General features: G+C 29.9%; 3 protein-coding genes across 6 annotated transcripts; 1 reads left to right on the forward strand and 2 right to left on the reverse strand.

Moving 5' to 3' along the window:
* LOC130896624 (zinc finger FYVE domain-containing protein 26 homolog) lies at positions 1-26,221 on the forward strand. The gene is made up of 14 exons (XM_057804828.1): positions 1-306; positions 455-1,676; positions 5,310-6,968; positions 8,679-8,777; positions 8,840-9,610; positions 14,010-14,260; positions 15,020-15,118; positions 15,290-15,558; positions 17,723-18,378; positions 19,830-20,064; positions 20,194-20,406; positions 21,238-21,376; positions 23,929-24,175; positions 24,238-26,221. Exons 2-14 carry the CDS (start codon positions 456-458, stop codon positions 24,427-24,429), a joined length of 6,051 nt encoding a protein of 2,016 aa, XP_057660811.1. The 5' UTR covers positions 1-306; position 455; the 3' UTR covers positions 24,430-26,221.
* Positions 1,714-5,070, reverse strand: LOC130896645 (uncharacterized). 4 transcript variants are annotated; one of them, XM_057804881.1, is made up of 5 exons: positions 4,176-5,070; positions 2,649-2,884; positions 2,291-2,561; positions 2,066-2,206; positions 1,714-2,015 (listed from the first exon to the last, which is right to left on the reverse strand). In XM_057804881.1, the coding sequence occupies exons 1-5, from the start codon at positions 4,198-4,200 to the stop codon at positions 1,825-1,827; spliced, it is 864 nt and encodes a 287-aa protein (XP_057660864.1). In that variant the 5' UTR covers positions 4,201-5,070; the 3' UTR covers positions 1,714-1,824. The 4 variants fall into 4 exon arrangements, with proteins under 4 accessions (XP_057660864.1, XP_057660847.1, XP_057660856.1 ...); XM_057804873.1 differs by having other exon boundaries at positions 1,715-2,015; positions 4,752-5,070; XM_057804889.1 differs by having other exon boundaries at positions 1,716-2,015; positions 4,802-5,070.
* LOC130896658 (acylphosphatase-1-like) lies at positions 11,438-12,265 on the reverse strand. Its single transcript, XM_057804903.1, has 4 exons — positions 12,135-12,265; positions 12,055-12,071; positions 11,887-11,996; positions 11,438-11,662 (listed from the first exon to the last, which is right to left on the reverse strand). Exons 1-4 carry the CDS (start codon positions 12,187-12,189, stop codon positions 11,548-11,550), a joined length of 297 nt encoding a protein of 98 aa, XP_057660886.1. The 5' UTR covers positions 12,190-12,265; the 3' UTR covers positions 11,438-11,547.
* Positions 26,222-26,796: the final 575 nt, after the last annotated feature.

Consider the following 26,796-nt stretch of genomic DNA (forward strand, 5'->3'; position numbering starts at 1 on the left):
TAAACTTTTGTGTACACAAAATAAAATTTAAATATTAAAGTGACAAAATTAAAACTTTGTTTTCTGTTGTTTTTATATTCGTATTTTAACCTTGGGTGTAAACGTTTCTGAAGTAGTTTAGTCATCCAATAATGATTGACTGACCCAAATAACTAAGTTGTTTTTATTATTACTAATTAGTGATTGAAAGAATGAAGATAAAGGATAAATGGAATTGACTAATATTGTAGGCTTAAAATTTTAATGTGTTGTTATATCATTGGAAAGTATTAAACGGAATGTGATTTTTTAATTATAACATGTTAAGTAAGTGGAACCAAAATGTTTTTTTATATTTTTGTCATTTTTTTATTATTATGAATGTTGATTTTTTACAATTTCACAATAAACGTGTAAAAATTTCAATATTTTGAGGTGTGTGAGTTTCCTTTTTAACAAAAAACCTTTCTTTTAGTATGGAGGAGATTTTGAAAACCTTGGAAAAAGTATCAAAACGTGATAGTGAACATGGCAGACAAGTTAATTTACTTTACAAGCGTATTAGTGAATTTGAATTAACTAACAAATATCAACATGGATATCTTACAGAATATATACTACCAAAAATTTATGATCTATGTGAGAGAGATATTATTAAAGAAGATATTTTATATTTATCAATAATTGGAAATCAAAATTTTGTACTCCTAAACAAGTTTCTTAGGTATATTGACAATACCATAGGGATTAATATCAAAAATCCCACAAAATTATTTGACTATTGTTTGTGTAAAAAGAATCATTGGTTTTCACAGATATTATCAACTGACAGAATTTATATACCAAATAGAACAATATCTAATAAAATACTTATACTGCAGCTTATTAATTTAACAAATTTCAATGAATTTGATGTTGACCATATCAAGAATTTATTGAAAAACCTGAATAAAGAAGATATTGAAACATATTGGAATAGATACTTTAGAAAAATTGAATATGCTGTTAAAATAATTGAATATATTAAAACAAATGAACCTTTAGTTGTTACACGAGAAGTTTTTAACTTTTTTCAAAAGCATTCAGCTTTAGAAACATTCTCAAATTACTTAGATTTAAAACAATCCTGTCTTGAAGAAATATATGATTTCATAAAGGAAGAAGAAGAAATATTCGAAACGTTTAATGTGCAATGTATACAATTTGAAGCTTTTTCTATTTTGAAAAAATTATTAGATTGCATCACTAAAACACCAAATTTGAATATAAGTGAGACAGTGAGAGAAATAAAAGAAAAACTGTTGAATATTACAAATTTTACTCTACAGTTAGAACTTTTGGAAGACGTATTTGCATCTCTGTTCATAGAAACCTATCATCTACATTCAGAAATCAATGAAAGTATACTTATTTGTGAAGAAAAAGAAGTTAGATTGATTATATATCTGGTCAAAGATGTTTTGGAAGAAATTAAAACTAAAAATATACCTTCAAAGGACTCTCCTGAGCATCAACGATTAAGTCAATTGCATAAAGTTATATCAGATGCAATATGGAGAATGGAATTAATACGGAATGTCAAAGATAATGAAAAATGTGATAAATATCTTATGAAATATATGCTCTCAACACCTGAATCGTTAATACAAATGTGTGTAAAGAAATATGACTTTGAAGGGGCCTTCCAAGTCATCAAGGTAAGTGCTCTTTTCAATTTCTTTTTGAATAATTATTTCTGTCTTACTAATTTTGTTATTCTTCACAAACTTTATGTTTATATTAGGTGGAAATGAAAGAGTTAAAATTTTTACAATAGTAAATAACTTTTATTTACAAATTGTTATTTCACAAATTTCTCAATTGATTTTCGAGCTTCTTTTGAGCGTATTTTTCGTATTTGGTTGGGGTGTATTTGATGACATTTCCATCTTTATCGTGAAATGTTCCTGGTGGATTTTGTGCAAAAAATTGTTTAACTTCTTCAATGCTTTCACGTGGTTTACAAAATTTGCAAGTGAAACAGCAGCAACACCATCCTGAAATACATCTTGATTTTTTTGTTATTAACAAATAGTTATATATTTACCATATTGACACCAACATGGAAGCGCAATGACTAAGTAGACACAGATCCATATCAAGACTATTCTTAATATTCTTTCTAATACATGACTTTTCAACTTTGGTTTTTGTAAATCACTCCACAAACACTCTACAGCAGCCAAACCTAAAATTTAATCAACATATATGTATACACAAGTTTCAGCAAAAATGTGGAGTGTAAATATGAGTATTCTAGAAGAAGAGATACCTATCCCTTTTCTTTCTTCTTCAGTACAATTTCTAGGTTTCTTTATCTCTACCAGTTCTTTCAAAATATCTTTAACAGATTCTTCTTCTTTAACATCGGTGTAGTTTAATGTATCATTAGATTTAACAACTTCTTTGATTTGTTTATCAAACTCAGCTTGTAATTTTAAGTAATCATAGTTTTCATCTGAATTATTCTTGTATTCACTTCGTTTTCTTTTCATACTAGGTAAACCGATAGCCTCGACGTCAAAATAAATTACGTCATCCTTCTAATCCGTAAAAAATATAAGCCAAATAATAACAAATCACTTGAGAATGTTTAATAACATCAATTATTTTCATAACAGGCAACTTACATTTGAAAATTCTCCTTTAAAAGGTTCCTCATACTCCTTATCAGCGTTAAATTCTTCATACACACGTTTCTTCCGAGATTCAAACTTAATGGTGGGTTTTTCATAATTTTTTTGGTTCCTGTGCAAATTATAATATTTATCGGCATCGGATTGTACATTTAGTTTCTTAATTTCCTCTTTTTTAATCATTTCTTCTTCATCATATACATCTTTTAATTCACTTCTTTCCAAAGGATCTGAAATTACAAATACTTCTTCATTGGATAAATCCACACTGAAATCTGGAGGCCATATGCTGCATATTTGTTGTATTTTCAATAAAAATAAGAATATTATGTAAGTTTTGAATGTTATCATTTTGGAATGTCTTATACAGAATCTTTTAAATAAACACCTGTCAATGTTGATAGGTCTGTAAAAAGTATTTGACATTTGTACAGGAAGATATTACCTTTTATTTGTTATGGTAAAAGTTACATTTAATAATTGATTCTTGAATATTCACAAAACCCCATATTCATGAGGACCATATTGTTTGAAATTGTTGAAGAACAGGGATAATGAAGATTCCTGGCCAGTCAGATTTTTTTATTTAATATCTTTTATATTATAAAAGAAACATGGAAAACTCGATGTGTTTAAATTAAGTATTATATACACTATCAGTAAAAAGTTTTTACCCATCCCATTATTCATTCATCTAAGTTTCTCGGATGGTTTAAACGCCGTGCTTTCCAACATGGGGCCCACGCCCCTTAGGAGGGCAATTTGAAAATAGACTCTATACAAGTTTAACCAGTCTCAAGGGTCAGTCGACTGACGCCAACTGACTATAAGAAGTATTTTTTTCTTTATACCTGCGTGTGTATTTAGTAGTAGATTACATATTAATATAGTCTTTTATATAAATTGATGTTTCAGTTTTTATAGAGTTGAAGGGTAAAGGGAGGTTCTGCTTTTAATTAAAATCTTATTAAAATTATGTCGAATTTGAATTTTAGTTTTCCATTATATGTTCGAAAATTTACTTACTGTGTTTTGTTGACAATTTCCTAGTAATTTCTTCGTAACACCAAACGTTTAAGTTTATTAATTTTACAATTCAATTTTTTAGTATTTAAAATTATGTACATGTTACATAGGAGGGACATAAGTATTTTAGAAAGGCTTGGATGGGCATGGCACAAAAAGGTTAAGAAACACTGTCTTAACATGACCATCTTGTTTCATTCTCACTATAATCCAATAATGTGTCTTGTTTTGCTCCTATTTCAATGTCAATCATCATTATTTTTAATTTACTAATTAAACTTTAGGTACCTCATACCTCTTATTACTGTTCTTTGTATATTGTTTATTGTCTCATCTGTTAATATTCAGAATTAGTAGTTTTTCAAATTTTTGATCCTATTTATTAGTATAAACCAGACAAAACATATAGTTAATTTTTTTAGAGGCAATTGAAGTTACCTATACATAGAATTAGATAATAACACGGGAACATATGACAATAAAGCACAAACTTACACATTTTCTTTTCTGAAATCCACATCTTTCTAAAAGAAAACCCTATTTAATGGTTAGTTTTTGCCTATTCTTAGAATAGATATAAATTCATGTCTTGTAAAACTGTTGGACGATCCATACTCATATAGCATATCTTTCAAGTTTGGAGGTATTTCACTAGACTCTATACTTTCTCTATTTATTTATTTTTCTGCAATTGCAACATAACCCTCATGCAATAATTCCATACATAATACAATTATTGAACAACGTACACATACAACGTAATATTGTTTTTCATTTTGAGAAAAAAATTATAAAATTAAATTTCGAAAAAAGTATTGATAATAAATAATTAATATTAAGGTGTAGACGATCACAACCGTGAAATTGGATGAACACTGATTTTATTAACAGTAGTTTTTTATAATCTGACGCAAGGTTAGATAATTTGGAAAAAAGTGAAGTAATAAAAAAAATCACTACAAACTACGCAGGCACGGTATCATCTTATTCCTGTTCTAATTTCACGATAACACTGCTTTCACCATGACAGTCACAACAATTAATAAATTGAAGGTTTTGGTTTTACTTTACTTTTGTTTATACTATATTCATTTATAAATTTATTGCCACTCATTTCTAACCTCTCTGATCAGACCATTTGTGACTGCTTGTCTAAGATTATATACTCTGCTTGTCTTCTTTCCGCGGACTGGTTCTCAAGACTAAAGGTATAATCACACTACATAAGGGTTACCAATTTTACTTCCTAATAATGTAACAGAAAGTTTGAAAAAAATATCGGTGGTTAAGTTTCTTAATCTTTACTTATTTATTTATTAATTTGAGAAAAAAATGAATTTTACTTACCAATTTGTAGGGGCGATAGAAGAGTTAATAGGGGAAATTTTATTATAGGAGAGGTTCGTTATAATTTTATATATATATATATATATATATATATATATATATATATATATATATATATATATATATATATATATATATATATATATGAATTTAGATATGAGTACAGTAATTTTACTTGTTTTTTTAATCAAGTTACTTTATTCAAAAATGAAAAGCCACTGTTTTTTATAAATATCCTAATTGATCTTAAAGGTGTTTTTTTGGTGTTGTTTTTTTTTTTAGATTTTTTCAATAGAAGATCCCCAATTGATATGCGAGTTGCACTTTGCTGAAAGCTTGATAAACCTCCGTGATAATCTGAAGAAAACATTCAAGATAAAAGCAATTAAAAAAGTAGATCCAAAAATATCTGTTACCAATTTTGATCTAGCCATCGATAAGATTGTAGAGCAATTTTTTGAAAGAAATGAAGTGACTGCCAATCGTCAAATGAAACAGAGACTTGATATCCTTTTGGAAAAATATTATTTTTTTAAACATTACACTTCTGAAAATGAAAAGTTTATGAATATGCTAGATTTAGCGATAACTCTTCCAGACAACTTTGAAAATTCTGATATCATGCTCCAACTAGCTGCAGAAAATTATTCTTTAGAGGATAATGTAACATCTAACTACGTAAAATTTTACAATAAACTGAATACTATGTTTAGGGAAATTGCTAGAGGAAAGAATTTAAGCATTGGACAGCTACTCATATCACCACATTATCCACTAGATTTGAACAAGCATATTAAACAAGAGGAATTTTACAAATCTCTCTCTCAGGCTATTAATGATGTAATATCAGATTTGAGCATATGTGAGCCTGGAGAATTGAACAACAGGCATCCAAGTCATATAAGTATATTGAAATTGAACAATTTACTAAGCGAAAATAGTGAATCTGGTACAGATCCAATTAAATACATATCTAAATTGTATAATTATCTAAAAGCATTCTCTCGAATTCTCTATATCGAACAAAACACATCAGATATCATTTCAAAAGGTAAAAACACCTCCTATTTCAACTTAATTCCATTTAATAGATCATTACTGATGGGCAAACTGTTGTTTGAACGACATCTAGAACCAGGCGAGTTCGAAAAGTATTTTGGAAAGTTGAAATTGGACTATTTATACCACGTAGTTGGTAACTGTTTTCCAACAATTAATCTACACGCACAAGAAAACGTTGCCAAAGAAGAATTGTACCCTGAAAATAACCTGTACATACCCAACAAAGGCGTTATCGCATATATACAAAGAAGAAATTGGTTATTGGCTTATATTTTGACTAAAATGTATACAGTGCAAGACGTTAATGTTGATATCAGCGAAGATAGAATAAGAGTGTTTATGAACTATCTATCACTGAATAAAATACGTCACTTGAAGCTCGTTTACAACAACAACGTGATAGTAACAGCTTTGCAGAACGAAATCAGTTCTCAAAAAATATCCGATATCATAAAAAAACGCTGTGTAAAATTTGAAAAATTAGCCAGGGCTTTTGTAAGTCGCCCGTCAAACGATAGCCAAGAAAACGGACAAGAACTCGAAGAGGACACTGTATATATCGATTGGAAACAATTATTCGACTTGGTGCAATGTATTCCCGAAGAGCATGTCAAGAGGAATCGTGTATGGTTAGACATAATCGACACGATTTTATCCAATTTGATCACCGACGATACCGTACCTGAATATTACAGATACGTTCTATTAATAAACAACAGGGAGTTGAGGTTAACTAATATCAAAGATAATATGCGGAATTGGCCGGGAGATTTTTGTTTGGACATTATCAAGTCGGAATTGACCAGGTTCAATGTTATAGAGGATGGACAAGTCGTGGAACTGAAGATGTGGTCTTTACACATAGATCTTTGTGAAAAAGTGAGTATTATTTTATTTTTCAAGTTCTAACTAATCAAAATCAACTAACAAGGAGCTACAATATATTTTAAGGTTATGTTTGTGACATGACCATATATGTAATACTCCTATATGGACAGTTCCTATAAGTGGAAGGTGTTCCGACTAAATGAAACAAATAGTGTATCGTTCTCTCTCTCTCCTCTGAGCGCTGCAGTTAGTTCTGCGCTTCTTTTGCTCGCATGCGCATCTAATGGGGTACAAATACGTTGTTTATAAATACTAGAAAATAACCCAAAACTAAAAATCACATTTTTTTTTTAGGAAAAAATAACAGAAATATTGCTTAAGGTCTACATAAATAAGTACTGCTTTCTACTTATACTCAGATATTTTAAAAAATATGCAGATACTTCTGGTAACAAATACCTAGGTAACTTTGTAATAAAATCAAAAATGATAGCAAGGTACAATAGAAAACTAAAAAATAGCTATTGTTTCTTTTGCTCGCGAAACAAAGGAATAATTAGTATTCATTTGGAATTAACTTTTAAAATAAGCACAATAATAATCAACAAGTTTACATATTTGAGTAAACAGCAATTTATTCGAGTCCTTTCAGCTTAAACTAAACCCTTTCAAAAATGAAGGCAGAAAAAATATTAAACTAATTTGATCTTATAGCTCTTGAAAAATCCCAGAAAATGGTTTTCTACAAAGATCGATAGCATAAAAACTAAACGAGTTATACTTTTTTAAACACATACATTACATTTCAAGATATTTGGATTAAAAGAAATTAATTTTTTAGAAAAAAAAGTAGTGAACAAAATATTATATAACACAACACAACACTTGACAAAATAAAAATGGCTCTAAATGTAAAAATTAATAGGATTACTTGTTTTTATGCTTTTTTTATACGCTTCACTGAACCAACTGGTTCAAAGACTCCTCAGGTGATGCATCGCCTTTTTCGAGCTCCAAGCATTGTTCATGTATTAATAGGAAAAATGTGTCAACTTTTATTTTAAAATTAATTTTTGTTTCTTGTTTTTGCAAATCTCATATGGAAGCGACTGTTCTTATAGATTACAAATGTTTTTAAAGTATTTGTAATTTGGTTATATTCTGAACAACCTGTTCAGTATAATTACATTTTATGGTCTTTCGAGCCGGATATTAATATATGGAAGACTCGAAAGATCAGACACAGTGTAGTTGTAAGTATTAGTGTAGTGGTGGTATGAAAATCGCTTCTACGGTTATAGAAATTCACATTTTTTGTTAGTTTTCCCCAAATCAATCACTCTGTAAACTACAATAGTAACTATGATGTAATATTAAATGAAATTTGAATCCATCAAATTATTTTCATAATAAAATATTCCAAAAACAATATCTAGATAATTATTTTGGGCTATAAGTATTCTAAACTTTTATTAGCTTATTTGTAATTCAACATTTAAATCAATTTGGTCTTTTTGACATGAAAATTTAGTACTAACTCATATGTTTACACTATCACTACACCAATAGCAACAATTGCATTATCTGATTCTCCCAACCTTCCTTCATATCCGGCTCGAAGGACCAGACAGTAAAATTTTTACTGTTGGTGTTTGATTTTAACATGTATTGATACAAATGGTGACTATTATTTAATTCTGAGGCTAGTATTGTGACAATTTTTTTTAATTATTGAAACTTATTTTTGTATTTGGTTTCCAGCTCAAAAGTATCTTGGGAGTGAAATCCTGGTACACCGCTTATGAATGGTGTGTGGAGAATAAAAGACAGGTGATTTCCTTACTTGTGGAAAACGATAACGTGAGTATAGCATCCATTTTTTCTCTATCAGGTTCCGGAATAAATAGTTTTGTGTATTCCAGATTGATCTGATGTTGGATTACATTGATTTACATTCTCCGAGCCAAGATTTATTAGAAGCCATTGACGAATATTACTTCTACCTATTATTTCAATCTACTACACATTTTGAAAAAATCAAACTATTATTGGACATTCTTCCTTTCCAACAAGGTATCAACATATGTTACACTTTAATAAAATTGCTGAAAAAATTGGACCATTTGAAATTCATAGTGGAATATTTACTCAATAACGTCAACGATGATGTTATAAAATACGTGGAAATAAGCTTGAAGATGTTGGGAGTTTTTCAACTCGATGAACAATTACAGCTGCTTGATTTACTTGAAGATCCACTCAGCATCATCGAACTATTATTAATGAATACGAAACTCGACAAACTATCAGCTGTGTTGAACGTTCTAAAAGAAGAAGTATTAGAAAGGGGATTCAACGATCGTATAATATCTTTAGAAAAAATAGATGTTCTATTAAGAAGATATGCCGAAAAGAGCTTGGATTTTCGAATCATAGCCCAACCAAATATAAGGCTGCTAAAACCACCCGAATGTAATTTAATGCAATCTTTGGATTCCCTTAATTTATCATCCGATGTCACTTATTTTATTATGCCTCAAAAAGTACCTACAAAAGCTGAATGGGTACCTAACAGTGAAGTTTTGGAGTGTATGTGCTGTGTAAAAACTGTTTTTTCAATGTTTAATCGCAGGCATCATTGTAGAAGATGTGGACGAGTCGTTTGTTATTATTGTTCACTGAAAAGGATGCTGGTAAGTATAAAAGATAATATAAATATCAATTTTCATTTTATTTCGAAAATATCAAATCAATGTCCATTGCCTTTATTGATTTAAGTTATCATTTGATGGTGAGTTAGTGATAAAACTTTACTGATCTAATACAAATATTTATTTCGAGTATTCCAAACTAAATGCTTATCAATAAGTGAATAATATGTTAATGATTTGCTGATTATGTTTCCCGAATCAATTTAAAAACAGCATTCCTTTCTTATAACTTAGTAATTTAGAGAGCAGCGTACAAAAATCTGTCTAAAGGCCGCTTAACATGATGCAATGCAATGAAAGCGCAATACATCTTGACCAAAAGCATACGCAGATGAAGTTCAGCTGATTGTTTCATGCAAAATCTTGCACTTGCAACATTTTCATTGTGTGCAAGCTGCAATTCGAAGGAAAGATGAGTTTCTGATCTCTCGCAAAGGATTTCTTAGTTATATTTATGTTTTATTTTCCTTAGAAGTTTTCTTCGTTTATTTTCAAATAATTTTTGTATATTTTCTCCTCTAATTATATAAACTCATGTTTTCCATTGGTCTCTCCAGCTAGAGTCTGGCCTACCATAGCATTGGTGCTCTTTTCTGTTCATCAGACTCCAAATGCAAGGCAGCAGCAGATATAATTATTGCCAGTGATGTATTGACTACTTTATTTGTTAAACCAATCACAACATATTGAATAAAATTTTAAGTTAGGAAATTGTTTACTTTTAATTATGGAATTTTAATTGGTGGCAATTATAATGCAATGGTTAGGTTAGGCCTTAAAGGCCGATTCATAAATTTGACGTTGTGGTCGTTAACCATAAAATTTTGTTTTAACTTCATACGTCAAAATCACGTGACAAACGCAAAGAGATATGATTAGGATAAAATTCGTTTATGTTGACCAAGTCACCAACGATAAACGACGACGTCAAATGACAATTATGAATGGTGTTATGCATTTCAATGTTTTTAATTTTGTAACAGCAAACGGAAAGTGAAGTTTATGAATCGGCCTTAATGAACGAGTACACAGGAGCGATTACCTGCACTTGCAGCCAACTTCACGACGTATTCACATATTACCGTTTACTCTTTTTTAACAATTAGTTCAAAAATTTTTTACCTCTGTTTACTAATAAATGATTATGTATAACAAAATCTACTCTTCAAATTGATTTTTTCTTGTGTTCATGATTTTTATGAACGTTTATTTCCAAAAAAACTGATATCATAGACTTACTGTAACTGATTTTCCTGTGTTCTTGAAAACAAAAACACCATCATCGTTGAATTGCAAAAATGTGCCAAGTAACATTTTTGTCTAAACGAGCGTAAGTACAAAAAATTTGGTTGAATAAAAGTCCTCTACAACCTGTAAAAAGGGGACAACTGCAAACTGAATATTTAAGAAAATAACTTGGGTGCTGTACTACAATTTTTGTATATAATGAGTAAAAAGGAGTCAACAAACCACTTGTCCCCCTTTTGTTATTTTTTATTAGATATATTTGCAGCAAAAAGGAGTTGAGAGCCCACTTGTGCCCTTTTTGTGTTTTTAATCAGCATTTATATGTTGTAGAAAGGGATAAAGTTGTAACTTGGCCCCTTTTTGATATTTCTCTCATAATAATGTTCACACCACTATGTCCCCATCTAAATTCATAAATATACCCACTTTTTGCCTCTGTCCCCCCTAAATAAACCACATACTTTATAGTGCTAGTGCCAATAAGACCCAACATAGTATTTTTCAAAAATTTCATTCAAATATCAATTTAAGAAAACAAATTGTAAATAAATAATAAAACTGTTCACAACAAATCAAATCAAATTTATTGATTTATATGAGATCAGTACATATTATACAGGTAATTTAAACAAATTTTAGTAGTATAGAACTGGAAATTTTCAATAGTTAATTTATTCCAAAATATTGAACGAATCATAGGTGAGATGTTCTATATCAATCTCATTGGTGAAAATGACCTGCTCGACTTTTGATTTAGGACTTCCAACGTTTTTCAACCAGTGTTTCCTAAACATTAAAAGTATATATAATAAATTGTTCTCAAGAAATATAGCCCTCGCACTAAAATCTCTGATTATTAAATTCCCTAAACAAACTAAAAGGCAACTAACATCCAGAAAAAAATATTCACAAGGAAAAATATTTGTAACAAATGTGGTTTTTAATTAGTAGCAATATATTACTGAATAAATATCACTCCTTTTATATAATATAGAGAATGTAATACTTACATTAATTCTACATTAGAAACGCATCCTTCTAGCACTCCACTTATGGAATTGTTGTCACTGTTCATACACCAGCCACGCACGTTTGTACTAGTAGCAGTTATTGCTGTATACTGTAAGAGAAGAGAGTAAATTTGGTTGTTAAATTAGTGAAAATATAGTTTATATTACCTCCTTGAAGAGTACATCTGGAAAAAAAAGTTTTATTAATTTCTATATAATAATTTTTATCAATTTATTAAAGTTCTTACCTTTAACTTCACCAATCACCTCAAAATCAACAGAAATAAACTTTTCAGAAGCCATTCTAATGAGGTTTTTAAATAATTTGATAAGAATAAAATATGGCGTTGAAATAAAATGACAACTAACAAAACTTTTCCAGAGCTAGGTATGATGGATACATGTATTTGAATAGATATATCTTCGTCTCTTTCTAAAGCATTCTAATTAAAGAGATAAACAAAAATAATTTTAAAGTAGATTTTATTCATAGAAATATATCACCAAAAGTTATTTATTATGGTAATTTTGTTTATATACTACAAATATGAAGCAGAAGACTATCTTTTTTCAATTTTAATACGATATTTATGTTATCAGATATTCGCACACACGCTATCTATTAGTATAGGTGAAATCATTCGTGTATAAGGGGTAATGGTATATTCTATAAATGTTGACAGCTCTTCAGAATTGCCGTCGGTGTTGTAAGATTTATAGACAATAAACAAATTACTTGTTTTTGATTTTGTTTTTAATTACATTTTTCAAGTTATTTATTATTCCATTTAAATGTATTATTCTTATTTCCTTCAGTTGAACTGAATGTAACCATAATCAACTCATAATTTCATTTTACACCAACAAATGAAAAAAGTTACAACGTGGCAATAGGGTAAAGCATAAAAGCATTTTTTTATACTTCGAAGTTCAATTTCTTCTTTATATATGAATAGTTTATTTTGTATTTTGTTTTCTAATTCTAATATATTTAAAAATTACAAATATATCTTCTGTATCCGTATTGGACATTTTTTTTATTATAAATTGATGCAACTTGAATAAGACATTAGGTATCTTCTACGAGGGTTATCTGAAAAGATTTCGACCTAACAAAGAAACAAGGTTTTTTTTCCTTCTGTCCTCACATTTTCTTCATTGATATTCTAACCTTTTCAACTCTTTCATAAAATATTCGTCTGATGAAAATGTGAAACTTTGAGGTTATGCAACAGGAAAATACCGCTGGGGACCAGTTCTAGGTGGGTAATAAACCAATTCGAGAATTTTAGCAAATGTGATCACCGAAGTGTGAGAAGGTGCGTTAGCCTGATGAAAAAGCACTTTTTTGTTCCAAAACGTGTTTGCTTTTTCACAATTTCTTCCAATCACAACATATTAAATAAAATTTGAGGTTAGGAAATTGTTTACTTTTACTTGGAATTTTAATTAGTGGCAATCATAATGCAATGGTAAGAGACTTGCCTTAAAGGTCGATTCAGGAACTTGACTTTCCGTTTGCTGTTTGACGTTCGTAGCAAATTTTACAACATATTCATAAACTTGACGTTATGGATGGTCTTATGCATTTCAATCTTTTCAATTTTGCAATAGCAAACGGCAAAAAAAAATCAAGTTTATGAATCGACCATAATGAACTAGTACACAGAAGTGATTGTCTTTGTACTCGCAGCCAACTTCACGACGTATTCACATATTACTGTTTACTCTTTTTTAACAATTAGTTTAAAGATTTATTACCTCTGATTACTAATAAATAATTACCTATATAACAAAATGTACCCTTTAAATTGATTTTTTCTTGTGTTCATGATTTTTATGAACGTTTATTTCCAAAAAAACTGATATCATAGATTTATCGGGAAACTATTTATTACAATGTCCAAATATAAAGTCCAACGACTTAATGTATGAACATCTTCACTGGATTCCTATTCTACACTTTGAGTACTTTAATTATTAGAATGGAAATTAATAACTTACTGATCTGAGAGATAATTTTCAATAAAACATTTGTGTTTTTTGCCACAATAACTTGTTAATAATTTACATTGATTTTTCCGTGTTTTGTGAACTTTTTTCAATACTGTATATATTTGTAGGTTCCTACATACGGCGACCTTTTAGTACGAGTTTGTAACGGTTGTTACTTTCAAACAACGGGCGTAGAAGTAAAATCCGGTACGAACGATACAACTTCTACAAAATCTTTTGTTAACGATTATTGGATTCTAACCGATAATCCGGAACATAACAAGATCGCAAGAGAGGAATTTTCTTATGAACACGCACCGAGTGTCTCCTTATGTTTGTCAATTATGAAATACCATTCCAAAAATGTAGACTATCCCAAGTACGTAGAATATTATTATTATCATGAGCTTTTTGTTAAAATTGTATATCCATAATACATTTTTTATATTGCCAAAGCAACTTGTATGAAAGTTCGTTATTTATATAACGTTTTTCCAAGATATTTGACTCCAATAAACATCGGATAGTGTCATATGCCTGCTTTAAGTGTATAAATAATGTTGTAGGAGGCTTTTTACCTAAGTTTTCAGATATGGCAACAATAATTTGTTTACAAATAAAAGACTTTATAAATAAATAATAAATTTTGTAAATGTGGGGTCAATTTACAAATACTGTCTCTTATGTTTTCAATTTATTTAAACACTATACATTACACTTAGCTAATTTATATAATTCACTAACACTTAACTAACTTATATAGTTTATTTAAATTCTTCGATTACTTTCTATTTCGGTCTGTTCACTACGAATATTTACTAAACCTTCCTATATAAATAATCCGTCTACCGTGTTACTAATAACGACTCGTAAATTATAAATAAAAGTATAAATATTCGAATTTCTGAAAGTACAACGTTATTACTGTTAATTTCATTATTTATAATTGACAACTTCCATAGATTATTGTCGATTTGCAGGCAGTAAGTCAAGATATAATATTTTAGAAGGAACTATACCTGTTTCATTTTGTTAGAAACCCCTAAAATCATCACCTCCAACTTTTTTAACAATTAAATGAAAATAGTCATTTTATTAGCTATGATAATATTAGAAATGATAAATGTCTTTGTTTTAGATTTCTTTTGGACCATTGTAACATGATGTTGAAATTAGTACTACCCAATCAAGAACCCACTCAAGAAATCGACTATATGCTCATTATTAAAATGTTGAAGTACGTCTTGATACACAAATAATTGTGGCATATGCTCATTATATTGTTTAGGATTAAACCAATATCAAATATGACACCCTTAACTCACCAACTAATTTTTTTTTCAATTTACTCAAAATAGATCAAGTTGATCAATCATTTTAAATGTTTTTGACTGGTTTTATTTTGTAGAACTTTAGCGCTGGCAGCTAAAATGTCTTCAATAGAATGTAGCTTACACAACGGTACAGCGTTGGCGGATAGAATTATATCTCAAGCAGACTTACTCGGTTTATTAGCCGAAAGAGGTTGTTTTAATTTACTCCCTGTACCATGTAAATATTCCCAAGGAAATTTCATAGATGCTTCAGTTTTAAGACGGGTACGTGACAAACTGCTGGAAAATGAACAATGGAATTTAGCTTTGGAAGTATCTACTAAAGCAGGACTTGATAATGCAGGTAAATACAAATCAGTAATAAATATTTTCATCTAAATAAATTCAGATAAAAATTTGATTTATTTTTCCCTACAAAAAAAATTTCCTTCTGGGACCCTAAAAGGATTCATTCAATTCTTTCTTGAATATAATTAAAGATTAGAGTCAAAATTGCATAATGTTTGTATATTACTTACTTAAATTTTATTTCTATCTAACATAGAGTTAATATTAAGAATAGAAACTGCTGGTAGTGAGATAAAGGGCATGGGTTTATCACTGGCAATCTCTCTTTACTCGCTTATAATTGGTGTTTGATGCATAAAGTTAATACCAAAGATTTAATCAGAGATAGAGGGTGGTATAAAGATGTACTCTTTCTTTAATATTAACTCAATGCTATCTATCTTTCCAAAATTTTTTTCATTTCTTTCATTCCTTTGCTTAAGGTAGTTTTTTCTCTCTGTTCTCAGTTGTTCTGTAGATTCCATCCATCCAGGTCTTCCTCTATTTCCCGCTTTTTTTTGTTTTGACTTATAATATTCTTCTTGAGATCATTTCTGGTGTTAGTGTCTTTCGGTCTTTGTCCATGGTTCAAAGCCATAGTATGGGTATAACTAATCTTTTTTTCTTTGTTATTTCAATTTATCCTAATATTTTTATGGCATTAAATAGTTTTCCTGTGTTTACTGTTCTTTTTTTTCATATCAACCTCTTCTAATTGTGAGTTACAAAAACAGTCTTATGTTTTTTTAAAAGTTATTTCTTTTTTTGACTTCCTAGGGTCTTTTTAGGCTTTATTGCTTGGTTATTTTTATTGTAATAATATGTTGGCCTGGAGTGATTTGAACCTTTGATAGGTGTTGTGGAAAAACTTTGTTTTCATATTATTTCATGTCAATTCGTATTGTATATAAACAAAAAAAAAATAAGTTGACATTCTAAATGGTCGCTGCGAATGATGGAACATAATTTATAACAATCACATGATTTAATTTTTTGTTTGTTAATATTTGTAACAAGTTTAACATTATTTACTAGAAAAAAAGACACATTCCAAACGAATAAAACAATATTTCCCGTTTCAAACGTTGACGATTTTCATTTAACATTCCAATGGGGTTGTTGAAGGTAGGGCTCTCAAGTTGACATCGAAGAATACATACAATTTACTTCTATCATTAGACCAATATTTTGGGGTCAGTAACTGGTCTTTTTGGCTCATGTTTAGCTGCCTTAAGTATTCTTTTGACTGTCCAGCCACCTCTCGCGTTTCTATGAACTTTTGTTTGACTTGAACACCAGTGAGGGCCCGATTTTTCAGTGATGTGCTGCCAATGAATTTGTAATCTATATAGGATGTGCAGTTTTTCCTTCCAGAACAGCGTTTTTGATGAAAGTAACCAGTCTTATAGTAATGACGATAAACTCTGAAAGAAGCAGACTGACTCGTGTTCAGCGCACTGACCATTTCTCGCTGACTTTGGTCTTGTCGCCGCTTGAGCAGCTTTATCACTTATTGTGTCCATTTTCAAATTGAATTCTCGTTTGTTGTTAAAGGAGATGTGTATCGGTTGATATTTGATGACTAACTAATAGTTGTGAACTACCTTTTATAAGGGTCAGTTACCAGCTAGCACTATTGTAAACAAGCATACCGACTGTCAGAGCAAAAAACATTACAATATTTTATGCCATTTTGAAGCTTTAAAATTTCGTGTTCAGTGCTTTTACTGGTTATATGTGATTGCAAGATTATCGCCTGAGTCGATTTTTTTGCTCATGAGTGTATATAGCTTTTTTTGAATAGTGGAGTTACCAGAGCAGCTCCGGTGTTTTTTATTGTTTTTGTTTTTTACTTCATTGGGACTTATAATCTTTGTAGGCTCTGTTGCTTGGTTATTTTTGTTGTACCAATCTTTTGGTCTGGTGTAATTTACACCTTTGACAGGTGTTGTAGAAAGACTTATCTACTTAGTTTTCTTATTATTTCTTGTCCAAGTTGTGTTATCTACAGCTTCATAGATATAAGTGCTGCTGTAGGCTTACTAGATAATTCCATTGATCAGTATAAAGAGTTTTCATATTGATTTAGATTAAAGATTATAGTTAGTCTTAATTTTTTTTCTTATGACAGAAATAAAATAGTACAATGAATTTATATTTAATGGTTTTTGACATTTTAGGCGTATTTGCAGCATGGGGTAAAAGTTGCTTAAAAGCAGGCAGTTTGGTAGTCGCTAGAGAGAAATTCCAGCGATGCCTGGATAAGACAGCGCATTACGAATATTCTCTACAAAACGACAATAGTGAAACTCAATTTGGATTTCGTAAATTTACCAAAACATCGAATAATATTAACTTTTCAGAGTCTAAAAAGTCAAAGGATCCGCCGTTATTAACAGAAATAATACAAATTTTAGAATCTAATACCAGAGATATAGATCAAAAAGAATTTACAATAAATGAAAATATTACTAACCATCAACAAGATTTGGCTGTTTGTATATCGAATAAAATGAGAAATTTAAAAAACATTTCTTCGCAACTTTATTACCAACCAGTACAAATCGAAAAGAAATCTCATAGTTCTAGACCCCCGTTATGCAGATTATTCTACGACGAATGTGTTTATTATTTAACCAGATATGGAACTCGTCTTAGTCTCTTGGAATTTTATATTAAACACGGCGACATTTATTTAGCTTTGACCAACATCATTGATAATCGTTTAGGAACCGATACGTTCGTAGAAATTTATATGCATTGTCTTAAAGAAGGAGTTATTGGAATTTTACAAGAAAAAATGTCTCTGATTAACTCCAGTCTGGATGTTTGGAAAGTAAGTAAAAATAAGAATATTAAATTATATAAAGAAAAGTAATAAGACAGATTTTTATTTACCAGAGCAAACTATACACTCGTGGAATTATAGCTCCCCCTATTGACAGACTGTTTTAACAATCTTTTGATTGTATTTAGATAAAACGTGTTTTGGGAAGAAAGAAAAAGTCAAAAGGATTCAAATCATTAGTAGTTGTTGGGATATTATTTCAATAATATTAACAAACATGTTTTTTCGATTATATTTCTCTTCAATTGTGAGATTTTTTGATACATATTCAATGTTTTTGTCAGTTTTTAATGTTTATTATCTTTTAGGCATTCAAAAAATGATTATGCTACCCTCGCTTTTGCTTCTCAAAAGTTCCCCGTGGATTTTCATCAACAAAATTTAATTACATAATGTTACTGTAAATTTTGATCAATCAACAAAAACACAACTTCACTGACGACACTCAAAAATAGTAGACGGTGTAGTAATTCGTTGCTGGAAAGCTTTAAGTTGCTAGCCTTATTACTTGTCTCACACACCTCGTATATCATCAATAGACAGTGTTGAAAAGCTATTATTTCTATTTATAAATTGATATTCTTCAATTAAAAAGTGTTCTATAACTTCAATCATCTTGTAATGATAAATATAACCCTCAATGTTTTAAATTATTGACGTGATATATCGTTTGGAAAGTCTATTCTAAAATAAACTCATGAATTAAAAGTTAACAGTTCTTCATAATGTAAGTAAAAATATAAAAAAGAAGTTTATAAAGTTTATTACAAAAATTCGTTAAAATAAACTCATGAACTGTAAAATAATAGTTTTTCTTTTCTTAATGTGAATAAAAATTAAAAAAAGTTGATCTTCAAAATGGTTGCTGCTAATGACTTGAGAACATCATCATAACTATAAAAATTTTGATAATTCAATGATTTAATTTTTTGTTTGTTGATATTTGTAACAAACTTAACATTTTTAAATGGAGAAGAGACACTCCAAACGATACAAAACTATTTACCCTTTCAATAATGGGGGGTTTTAAATACAACCCACAATTTTTCAAATGATTGAAGGTCTGTTCGAAAATGTTACAAAGTTTATCGCAAATATTCTTTTAAATAAACTCATAAACTAAAAATTAACAATTTGTTCTTCACAACGTAATTAAGATATAAAAAAGAAATTGATCTTCAAAATGGTTGCTGTTAATGACTTGGGAACATCATCATAGCTATACAAATTTTGATATTCACATGATTCCAAAATTTCAACATAGTTACTGCCTGTTTATAAATAAAATTTATAGTGTTTCGGTATTTTCTAAATAATTATATACAGTAACTGAAAAATATTTTCTCACACTGTATAGCATAGTGACTATTTCTCTCATTGTAACTAAAGAAAATTTCATTTCCCGAGATAAAGAATTAGAAACAATTTCAATGTTTTAGGACTATTTGATGCACATTTGTAGACATTTGGAACAATTTAACATGTTGCATTCACTTTACCAATTGCAACAGTTTATGGGAGATTCTGTTAGAGCTGCTATGACATGTATGCGATTTTATCAAGAAAACGCCTCAACATTCAAAGATTTATTAAAGAACTCGCAATTTCTTAACATGGCCGAGCAACACTTGAGATACGGTGCTGAACAAGAAGAGTGGATTGATGTGGCAACAGGTAAAAAATTTGCATATGTAATTGTTCTCAGAATTTTGATTTAATACTAACAATCCAAAAACATTTCTGGTTGAACCGAAATGAAGCTCTGACTTTTTTAAATTTAATACAAAGTATTTATGTTTTCAGTTACAAAATTGACTCCAGCTTCACAAACTAGTTTTGAAGAAAAGAGCATTGCAAATCCTTCATTAGTGATGAAAATGAGTACAAAAGACATATGCAAACATATCAAAACCATGGGTAGGCAAATTGAAGTTACAGAATTTTTGGCAAAATGTGAAGATCAAGAAGGGAAACCTATGCAGGTTTATATGGAAATGGAGAAACAAACATCAGAAGGTAGTAGTAATAATTCTCCTTCAATATAATGTTTCCCATGTTCATGGCATCTAAAAGATAGATATATGCATGCAGCAGAGACCGAACAAGGGGCAAAATTGAGGAAAATTCTTGATTGTGCTTATGTTCTACTTCCTTGGTTAATACATTCTTCTTAGTTTTCTAAATTTTTCTTACGTTTAAGTTTATTGTTGATAGTCAAATGTATTATGTTGTTAATATAAATAGATTTTTTATCATGTGTTGTATGATTGAAAATATAACTTGTGATTTTGTACAATTGAATTTGATTCTTCATCTTTTGAAACATTTCACTGTACTGTTTAGTAGTGTTTGCAATTCTTACACTATTTTTTGGAGCCGCTATTGTTATTAATAAAAGAAGTATTATCTGTATACTCCAATACAATTGATGAAAGGTTCAAGCCAAAGCACCTGATCGGCTTCTTTAAGGACAGTAATTTCTAGTGGGAAACGACGGGCCTATCAGAAAGCGTATGTGCTTAACGGCTCTTGGTAGTCCACAACGCTACTACTACACATAGAGGCTTATCACACTTTTATTCGTATTGTTATGTCATGAGGATTAGTAGCAAGTACTTGTAGCACTGAATAATTGATATAAATATGATAAATTATCTCATTTATATATATATATATATATATATATATATATATATATATATATATATATATATAATCACAGAATTAGTTAGTTTTACCGTAACATATACACTAAATATATTGAAATCGATAAAGTTGTTCACTTTTCTATTTAATTGTATCATTTGTTTGATTCGCCTTTGAAATTTATCTTTGTGAAATTTTTAGCAAGTGCATGTAAAGATAATGAAGAAAAACCAAAAATTCCCCCTACTCTGTTTGGTTCAACGCAAGACATAATAAACTTGGCTGTGTTGGTTATCGTTTGTGGACAGGAAATTAAAGAAGGATTCGCTCTCGCTTCAAAGTGAGTTTTAATTACAGACAGAAATTTTTATCTCAGGTTTGTAGTTTGGGACAAAAATTTCATATCCCTTTCCCATTTCGATATTGATTTTTAATAATAAGTCAATTCCAAAATGGATACCTCTCCATTATTGAAAACCAAGTATTTTCTGGTGCAGTGAGTGTGTGTTCCTCAACGTCAGCCAGGATTTTGATAAGATTAGCACAAAGTCCTAAGCTAATTTTTTTCTCATTTTGTCTCAACTGTGTCGTTGGGAATACAAATTTCATTTTCCTTCCCAATTTAGACTACAAAAAATTCATATGCTATTATTGACATACTAAAAAATAAGCACTTCTAGTCCAGTATAACAAAATAAAACAAGAAAGATTTAGACGTCATTATTTTATTACTAACAAAACAAAACTCATTAAAATATTAAGTTTTCTATTATTTTTTGGTGTAACTCGAAACGTTGCATTGGTATTTTTAATAAAACAATAAATTTTTTATCTAATGAAATTCGTTACGGTTTTTATCCCTAATCTAATGAAGTATGCCTCGCTATCCGGCCGTGAAATTAAATTCCACAGCTGTTTTCAATCGATAACTAGCTAACTGTAAAATGCTATAACAATCAGCTAACATACACAAACTTCGCGAGTCCTCGAGTCTTCGTTTTATACTTATTAACGTGCAACAACGTGCTTATTTCAGTATACAGTGGACTGTCGTAGGAGATATATCCATGTTTATTACAGCATCTATCTCATACTCCACCGTACGTTTAGTGTTTATAAGATTTTGGTGTCATACCCCCACCATACCTTCTATTTTTCATCTATTAGGCCATTCTTTTTCAAGGTAATTATTTCATGTTTACTTTTCGGAAAAGCAAGTTTTTTTTATTCTGTATGTCCTATGAAGAGGAAAAAAACGTTAAGGGAGGAAACAGAACATTGTTCAGACATAGAATTGGGCTCAGAAGCAACAGAAGACCATGTCAGTAAGAGATCTATAGGCTCGGACACCGAACAAGAAATAGCTGAAGATATGGATATAACTGAATCGGAGGAATACGTTAATTATTTTATCGGCATAGATGTGGATATAATTACTCATTTGCCAGCCGTGAAACGTCCTTTTCGAGGTCTCAACGAACCCACCAAAAACTGAGGCGAAAAGCTTTAAACTTTAATCGAACAGACCCAAGGAAACGATCTTAGATGATTATAGCTTCAATAAACGCCTTTGCAGTTATCTATTCCAATTCAGAAGCAACCTCGAAATGATAAAATTGGGAAGAGGTCTTCTTCTTCGACATTTAAAACTTCGACAAATTAATTTGATGCTTCCTGTCATTGTAAGAATTAAAATCTTTGAATTAACTGGAAAACCCAACTCTGGGACGAAAAAACCGAAGACAAACCTGGAAAAAAGCAAAAAAGTTGTGTTGAATGTAAAACATTTGTTGGCTTAGAGCGTTCAATTATTACTCGTGATACATGTTTCTCATGTCATGAATGAACAATAAAAATTTTAAAATATCTGCTCAGCATATTTACTTATTTATTTCCACATTCTACATCCTAAAGCTATGATTTTTGCTTCTTTTTTATCAAACACTACTTTTATAAAATAAGAACGTAAGTAAATTCGGCCAGATAGCACTTATATGACATATTAGTGTAGTAAATTCGGCCAAAGAAATTTGGGATGCAATATTTGTGCACTTAAACCCGGTCAGATTTTAGGGTGCTATTTTAAAACAAAAAAGTTAAAGTTGGAAATAATGAGTAGATGTCTTATGAAGTATGAAATTAAGAATATATTAGAAAAAGAGGATGTTGTAAATATAATTAAGGTAAAAATAATACAATGGTACGGACACAATAAAAGAATGAAAAAACTGTAGGATATGTAACTGAAACAAACAGATGCAGGACAGAAAGAAATGGAGAACAATATTCGAAGCTTCAAAAATATGTGATAAACTGTAATTAAATAGGGATAAAATATAGGCAGACCACCCAAAAAAATACAGGATCAGAAGAGCTCATTTTGAGCGGCTACAATTCTCAATAGAATGTATAGCCGTGTATATACAACTGTCAGATTATATATGTAAACTTATATTTTCAAAAATTTATACAAATAAAACAAAATTAGAAAATTTTAAAAATAATGAAAGAAATATTAACTAAAAACTTAACATTGTACATGACAGATTATTTACACAGCACAAAACCAAAGCAGCCGATTTTATTAACTGTAACCTAGCCTGTGACACTTTTTGGCCGAATTTACTAGTGAATTTAAAACGACTTCTGTGAAACTGTAGAACAGGTAATTAATTTGGCCGAATTTACATCCTCCAACCGGGCATTAACTCCCTGTACGTTCATTCATGTGTGTTGTACCATTTGAAACTATTTTTGTTTGAACATTATTCATCATAATAATTACATGTTTAATTGTCCCTACTTATAGTGGTTTATATAAATATCTTTTTGGAATTATATTGGTACTGTGAAATCTTATACTTGAGCACTGAAGGGCTTGTTTCATTTTAGATTAATCCAAGATTTCTCCTTGAAACCTGCGAAAATATATTGTGAAGCCTGTAAACAATTAGCGAAAGAACAAAAATATTCCAGTATAGCTGAGTTGGTGAATTGTATCAAAGAGAGCAATGATATCTCAATCGTAGATACTTGTGATGAAATGTTGCATCTTGCAGTGGTAACTTCAGTAAAAGCCAATGTTCCTGGTGCCAAAGTAGAGAATTTGATCAAGTTGATATTTCATAAGGCGACTAAGGTTTGTATATAGGATGGTTTTACTTTGTTAGTTATAATTATTTTATATTGCTTCTTTTTTAGATTGCTGCATATATAGATGTTGGACATTTAAAAACAGCGTACTTTTTAGCTGTTAAATATAAACGTATGTCAGATGTACGGAGGATATCAAGAGAAGCTGAACTACTCAATCAACCAGCTATAAAAGCTCTATGCCAAAAAGTTCTACAAAATTATGCTCAGTCTCCCTCTCGTTCCCCCAAAGAATCCTAAAATTTTTAGTATTTATTTATGTTTTTTTTTTTCTATTTATTCAACGATTTATAATAAGACATTCTAATAATTATATTCTTAGTACATAATGAAAACATGTACCATTTACATACCAAAATCAGATTTATTATATATTTTAATTATTTCTGTTTATTCGTAAGACTAATATTTGTTGCTATAATTTCAGAACTGGGAATCAATTTGCTTTAAAAACTACCGGGTGTCCAATAACTATGAGGACTAGATGTGATTTTATGTGTATCTAATCCAATTCATTTTAGCAAATCTTCCATCTTAAGTGACCTAAAAACCGCACATAAAAACTTGGTACATTTTATAATCCTACAGTTATAGTTTGTTTATTAATAACCCGCGTTTTGTTGCAAAATAGAAGATGTTTTGTACAAGAGTCTACATTTCATTGTTTTGCTTCCAAAATATGTAAACTCCCCCCAAAACAGGCAATTCCCACAAATTAGTACTACTTCTCCAAAGTACTTAAGCCTTTTGCTGAAGTGAGCAGGATATTTACAGAGTAGATGCTCTGCTTTTTCCATGGCTTGTTTGCAAAATCTTCAGTTGTCATCCTCTTCCAAGTCTGTCGTCTTTAGATGATGTTTGATGAAGCAGTGAGAAGACCGCCAACTAGTTTAATGTTGTTTCTGGTCTCACGAGAAGTGCCTCAGACTTCTTAGCTAATATGATTATGAATGTTTTGGATTGGGTTAGACCTGGAGTTCAGTTCGTTGTTGATATGACACCTCATAAGGTTACTGTAAGGCTCTGGTCCTAAGTATGGAGTTTTTGCCTCTTTTTTGACAAGGCTATCAGCTTTCTCCTTTCCTGATATACCCCAGTGGCCTAGTAACTACATACTTTGTTGCTAGCTAGTTCTTTTAGAGTTAGTTTGTACTACCCACATTTGCTTGTACGTCCACTATATATTATTCAGTGATCTTAAGGCAGTTTAGTTTTCTAGGGAAGTTTATTACTAGCAATTCTGCCTGAAAAGCAGTGAGTGCTTTTCTTGATGGTATGAAGAGCTCGCATTCTGATACAAAAAACCCTAATCCAGCTCCTTACTCCCACTTTTAACTATCTGTATAACAAAAAGATGTATTTTGACCCATCCTTACGATCATTGAATGGGATATCTGTGTCTATAATAATGTACATTAGGTCCATTGATTTGTTACTGCTTTCTAGATTTATTAGTTTTAGAATCCTTAGTGACGTATCAGATTTCCTGGCTTTAGTTTTACTGCCTGGATTAGCCTTGGGAGCCGCTAAATGCCTTTTAAATTAGGGTAGATGGACATGTAATCACATCTAGTACCTGTACTTTTAAGTTTAACAGGAGAATTGTCGAAATACTAGTGTAATATTTTAGTTTCTTGTCGATCTCAAATGTGACTTTACTTTCATAATTTCCTGGAAACTTATACACTACCTTCTATTTCTTTCTCTACATTTTTTTTGTCATCTTGATTAATTCATTGAGTTCCTCGTTTTTCACTATTTCATCTTATAGGTTATGTTCTTTTTCCCTTTCAATTATGTTTTATTTTCCTTTATGGTTTTCTCTAATTTCACTTTCAATATCTAATTTAACTAAACCTAGTGTTAAAGTTCTTATGTAATCCTAATTTTGAAATTACCGCAACATATTTCCTTCGTGAAATTTAGAAAATGTAGCTGTGACTTGGGCTGTGATAATCCGTCTATATATACTGAAATTAAATTTTAACTATGTAATTTTATCTATTAAAACAAATTATTTCAACAACTAAAATTGTTTTATTTTAATATAATACATAAAATAAACTTTTTTAATATTAAGAAGACAATTATTTCACAAGATAAAAGATTGCAGCGCTGTCATGTTGTATTTTTTCCTTCACTCAAATGTACAGCTGTCGCTTTAATTACTTAACCTTATTTTTGATTTATGATTTACCTAAACTATTGGGAGGCAATAATAGAATATTAAATAACAAAGATTCAGTGTGGAGATCTAATTGCCACTAAGAATGGTTTATATTTTAACAGTTTTTTTAATTGCACTGTATGTTAACCTAGTTTAAAAGTCTTTAAACGGAATCGAGGGCTTAAACTGATTTAATCTTTAGTTAACCTATAAATTAGGTAATTTTGTGTTGACAAACCACAGAAGAAACAATAATTATCGCTTTTAGTATTACACAATATTATTGTCTTTGCTCTCATAAGTAACAGGATATTTTTTTTTTGTTTACTGTGTTAAAGGTATACAAGAAATGTAAACAGTAAACGTTGCAGAAGACATATATGAAGATGGTCTTGATTTCTGGAGATTGTAGATATGAGAGTGTATAACATTTTACAAAT

Source organism: Diorhabda carinulata, chromosome 1, assembly GCF_026250575.1.
Source record: "Diorhabda carinulata isolate Delta chromosome 1, icDioCari1.1, whole genome shotgun sequence".
NCBI lineage: Eukaryota > Metazoa > Arthropoda > Insecta > Coleoptera > Chrysomelidae > Diorhabda > Diorhabda carinulata.

Coding starts and splice junctions, on each gene's coding strand:
- LOC130896645 (XM_057804864.1), bottom strand. CDS start 3,080: ATGTCAAATACTTTTTACAGACCTATCAACATTGACAGGTGTTTATTT. Junction 2,207..2,290: donor AGAAGAAAGAAAAGGGATAG/GTATCTCTTCTT, acceptor ATTAAATTTTAG/GTTTGGCTGCTGTAGAGTGT. Junction 2,016..2,065: donor TCCATGTTGGTGTCAATATG/GTAAATATATAA, acceptor GATGTATTTCAG/GATGGTGTTGCTGCTGTTTC.
- LOC130896624 (XM_057804828.1), top strand. CDS start 456: ATGGAGGAGATTTTGAAAACCTTGGAAAAAGTATCAAAACGTGATAGT. Junction 15,119..15,289: donor CTCATTATTAAAATGTTGAA/GTACGTCTTGAT, acceptor TTTATTTTGTAG/AACTTTAGCGCTGGCAGCTA. Junction 24,176..24,237: donor TATTTCATAAGGCGACTAAG/GTTTGTATATAG, acceptor CTTCTTTTTTAG/ATTGCTGCATATATAGATGT.
- LOC130896658 (XM_057804903.1), bottom strand. CDS start 12,189: ATGGCTTCTGAAAAGTTTATTTCTGTTGATTTTGAGGTGATTGGTGAA. Junction 11,663..11,886: donor GTTTCTAATGTAGAATTAAT/GTAAGTATTACA, acceptor TTTAATGTTTAG/GAAACACTGGTTGAAAAACG.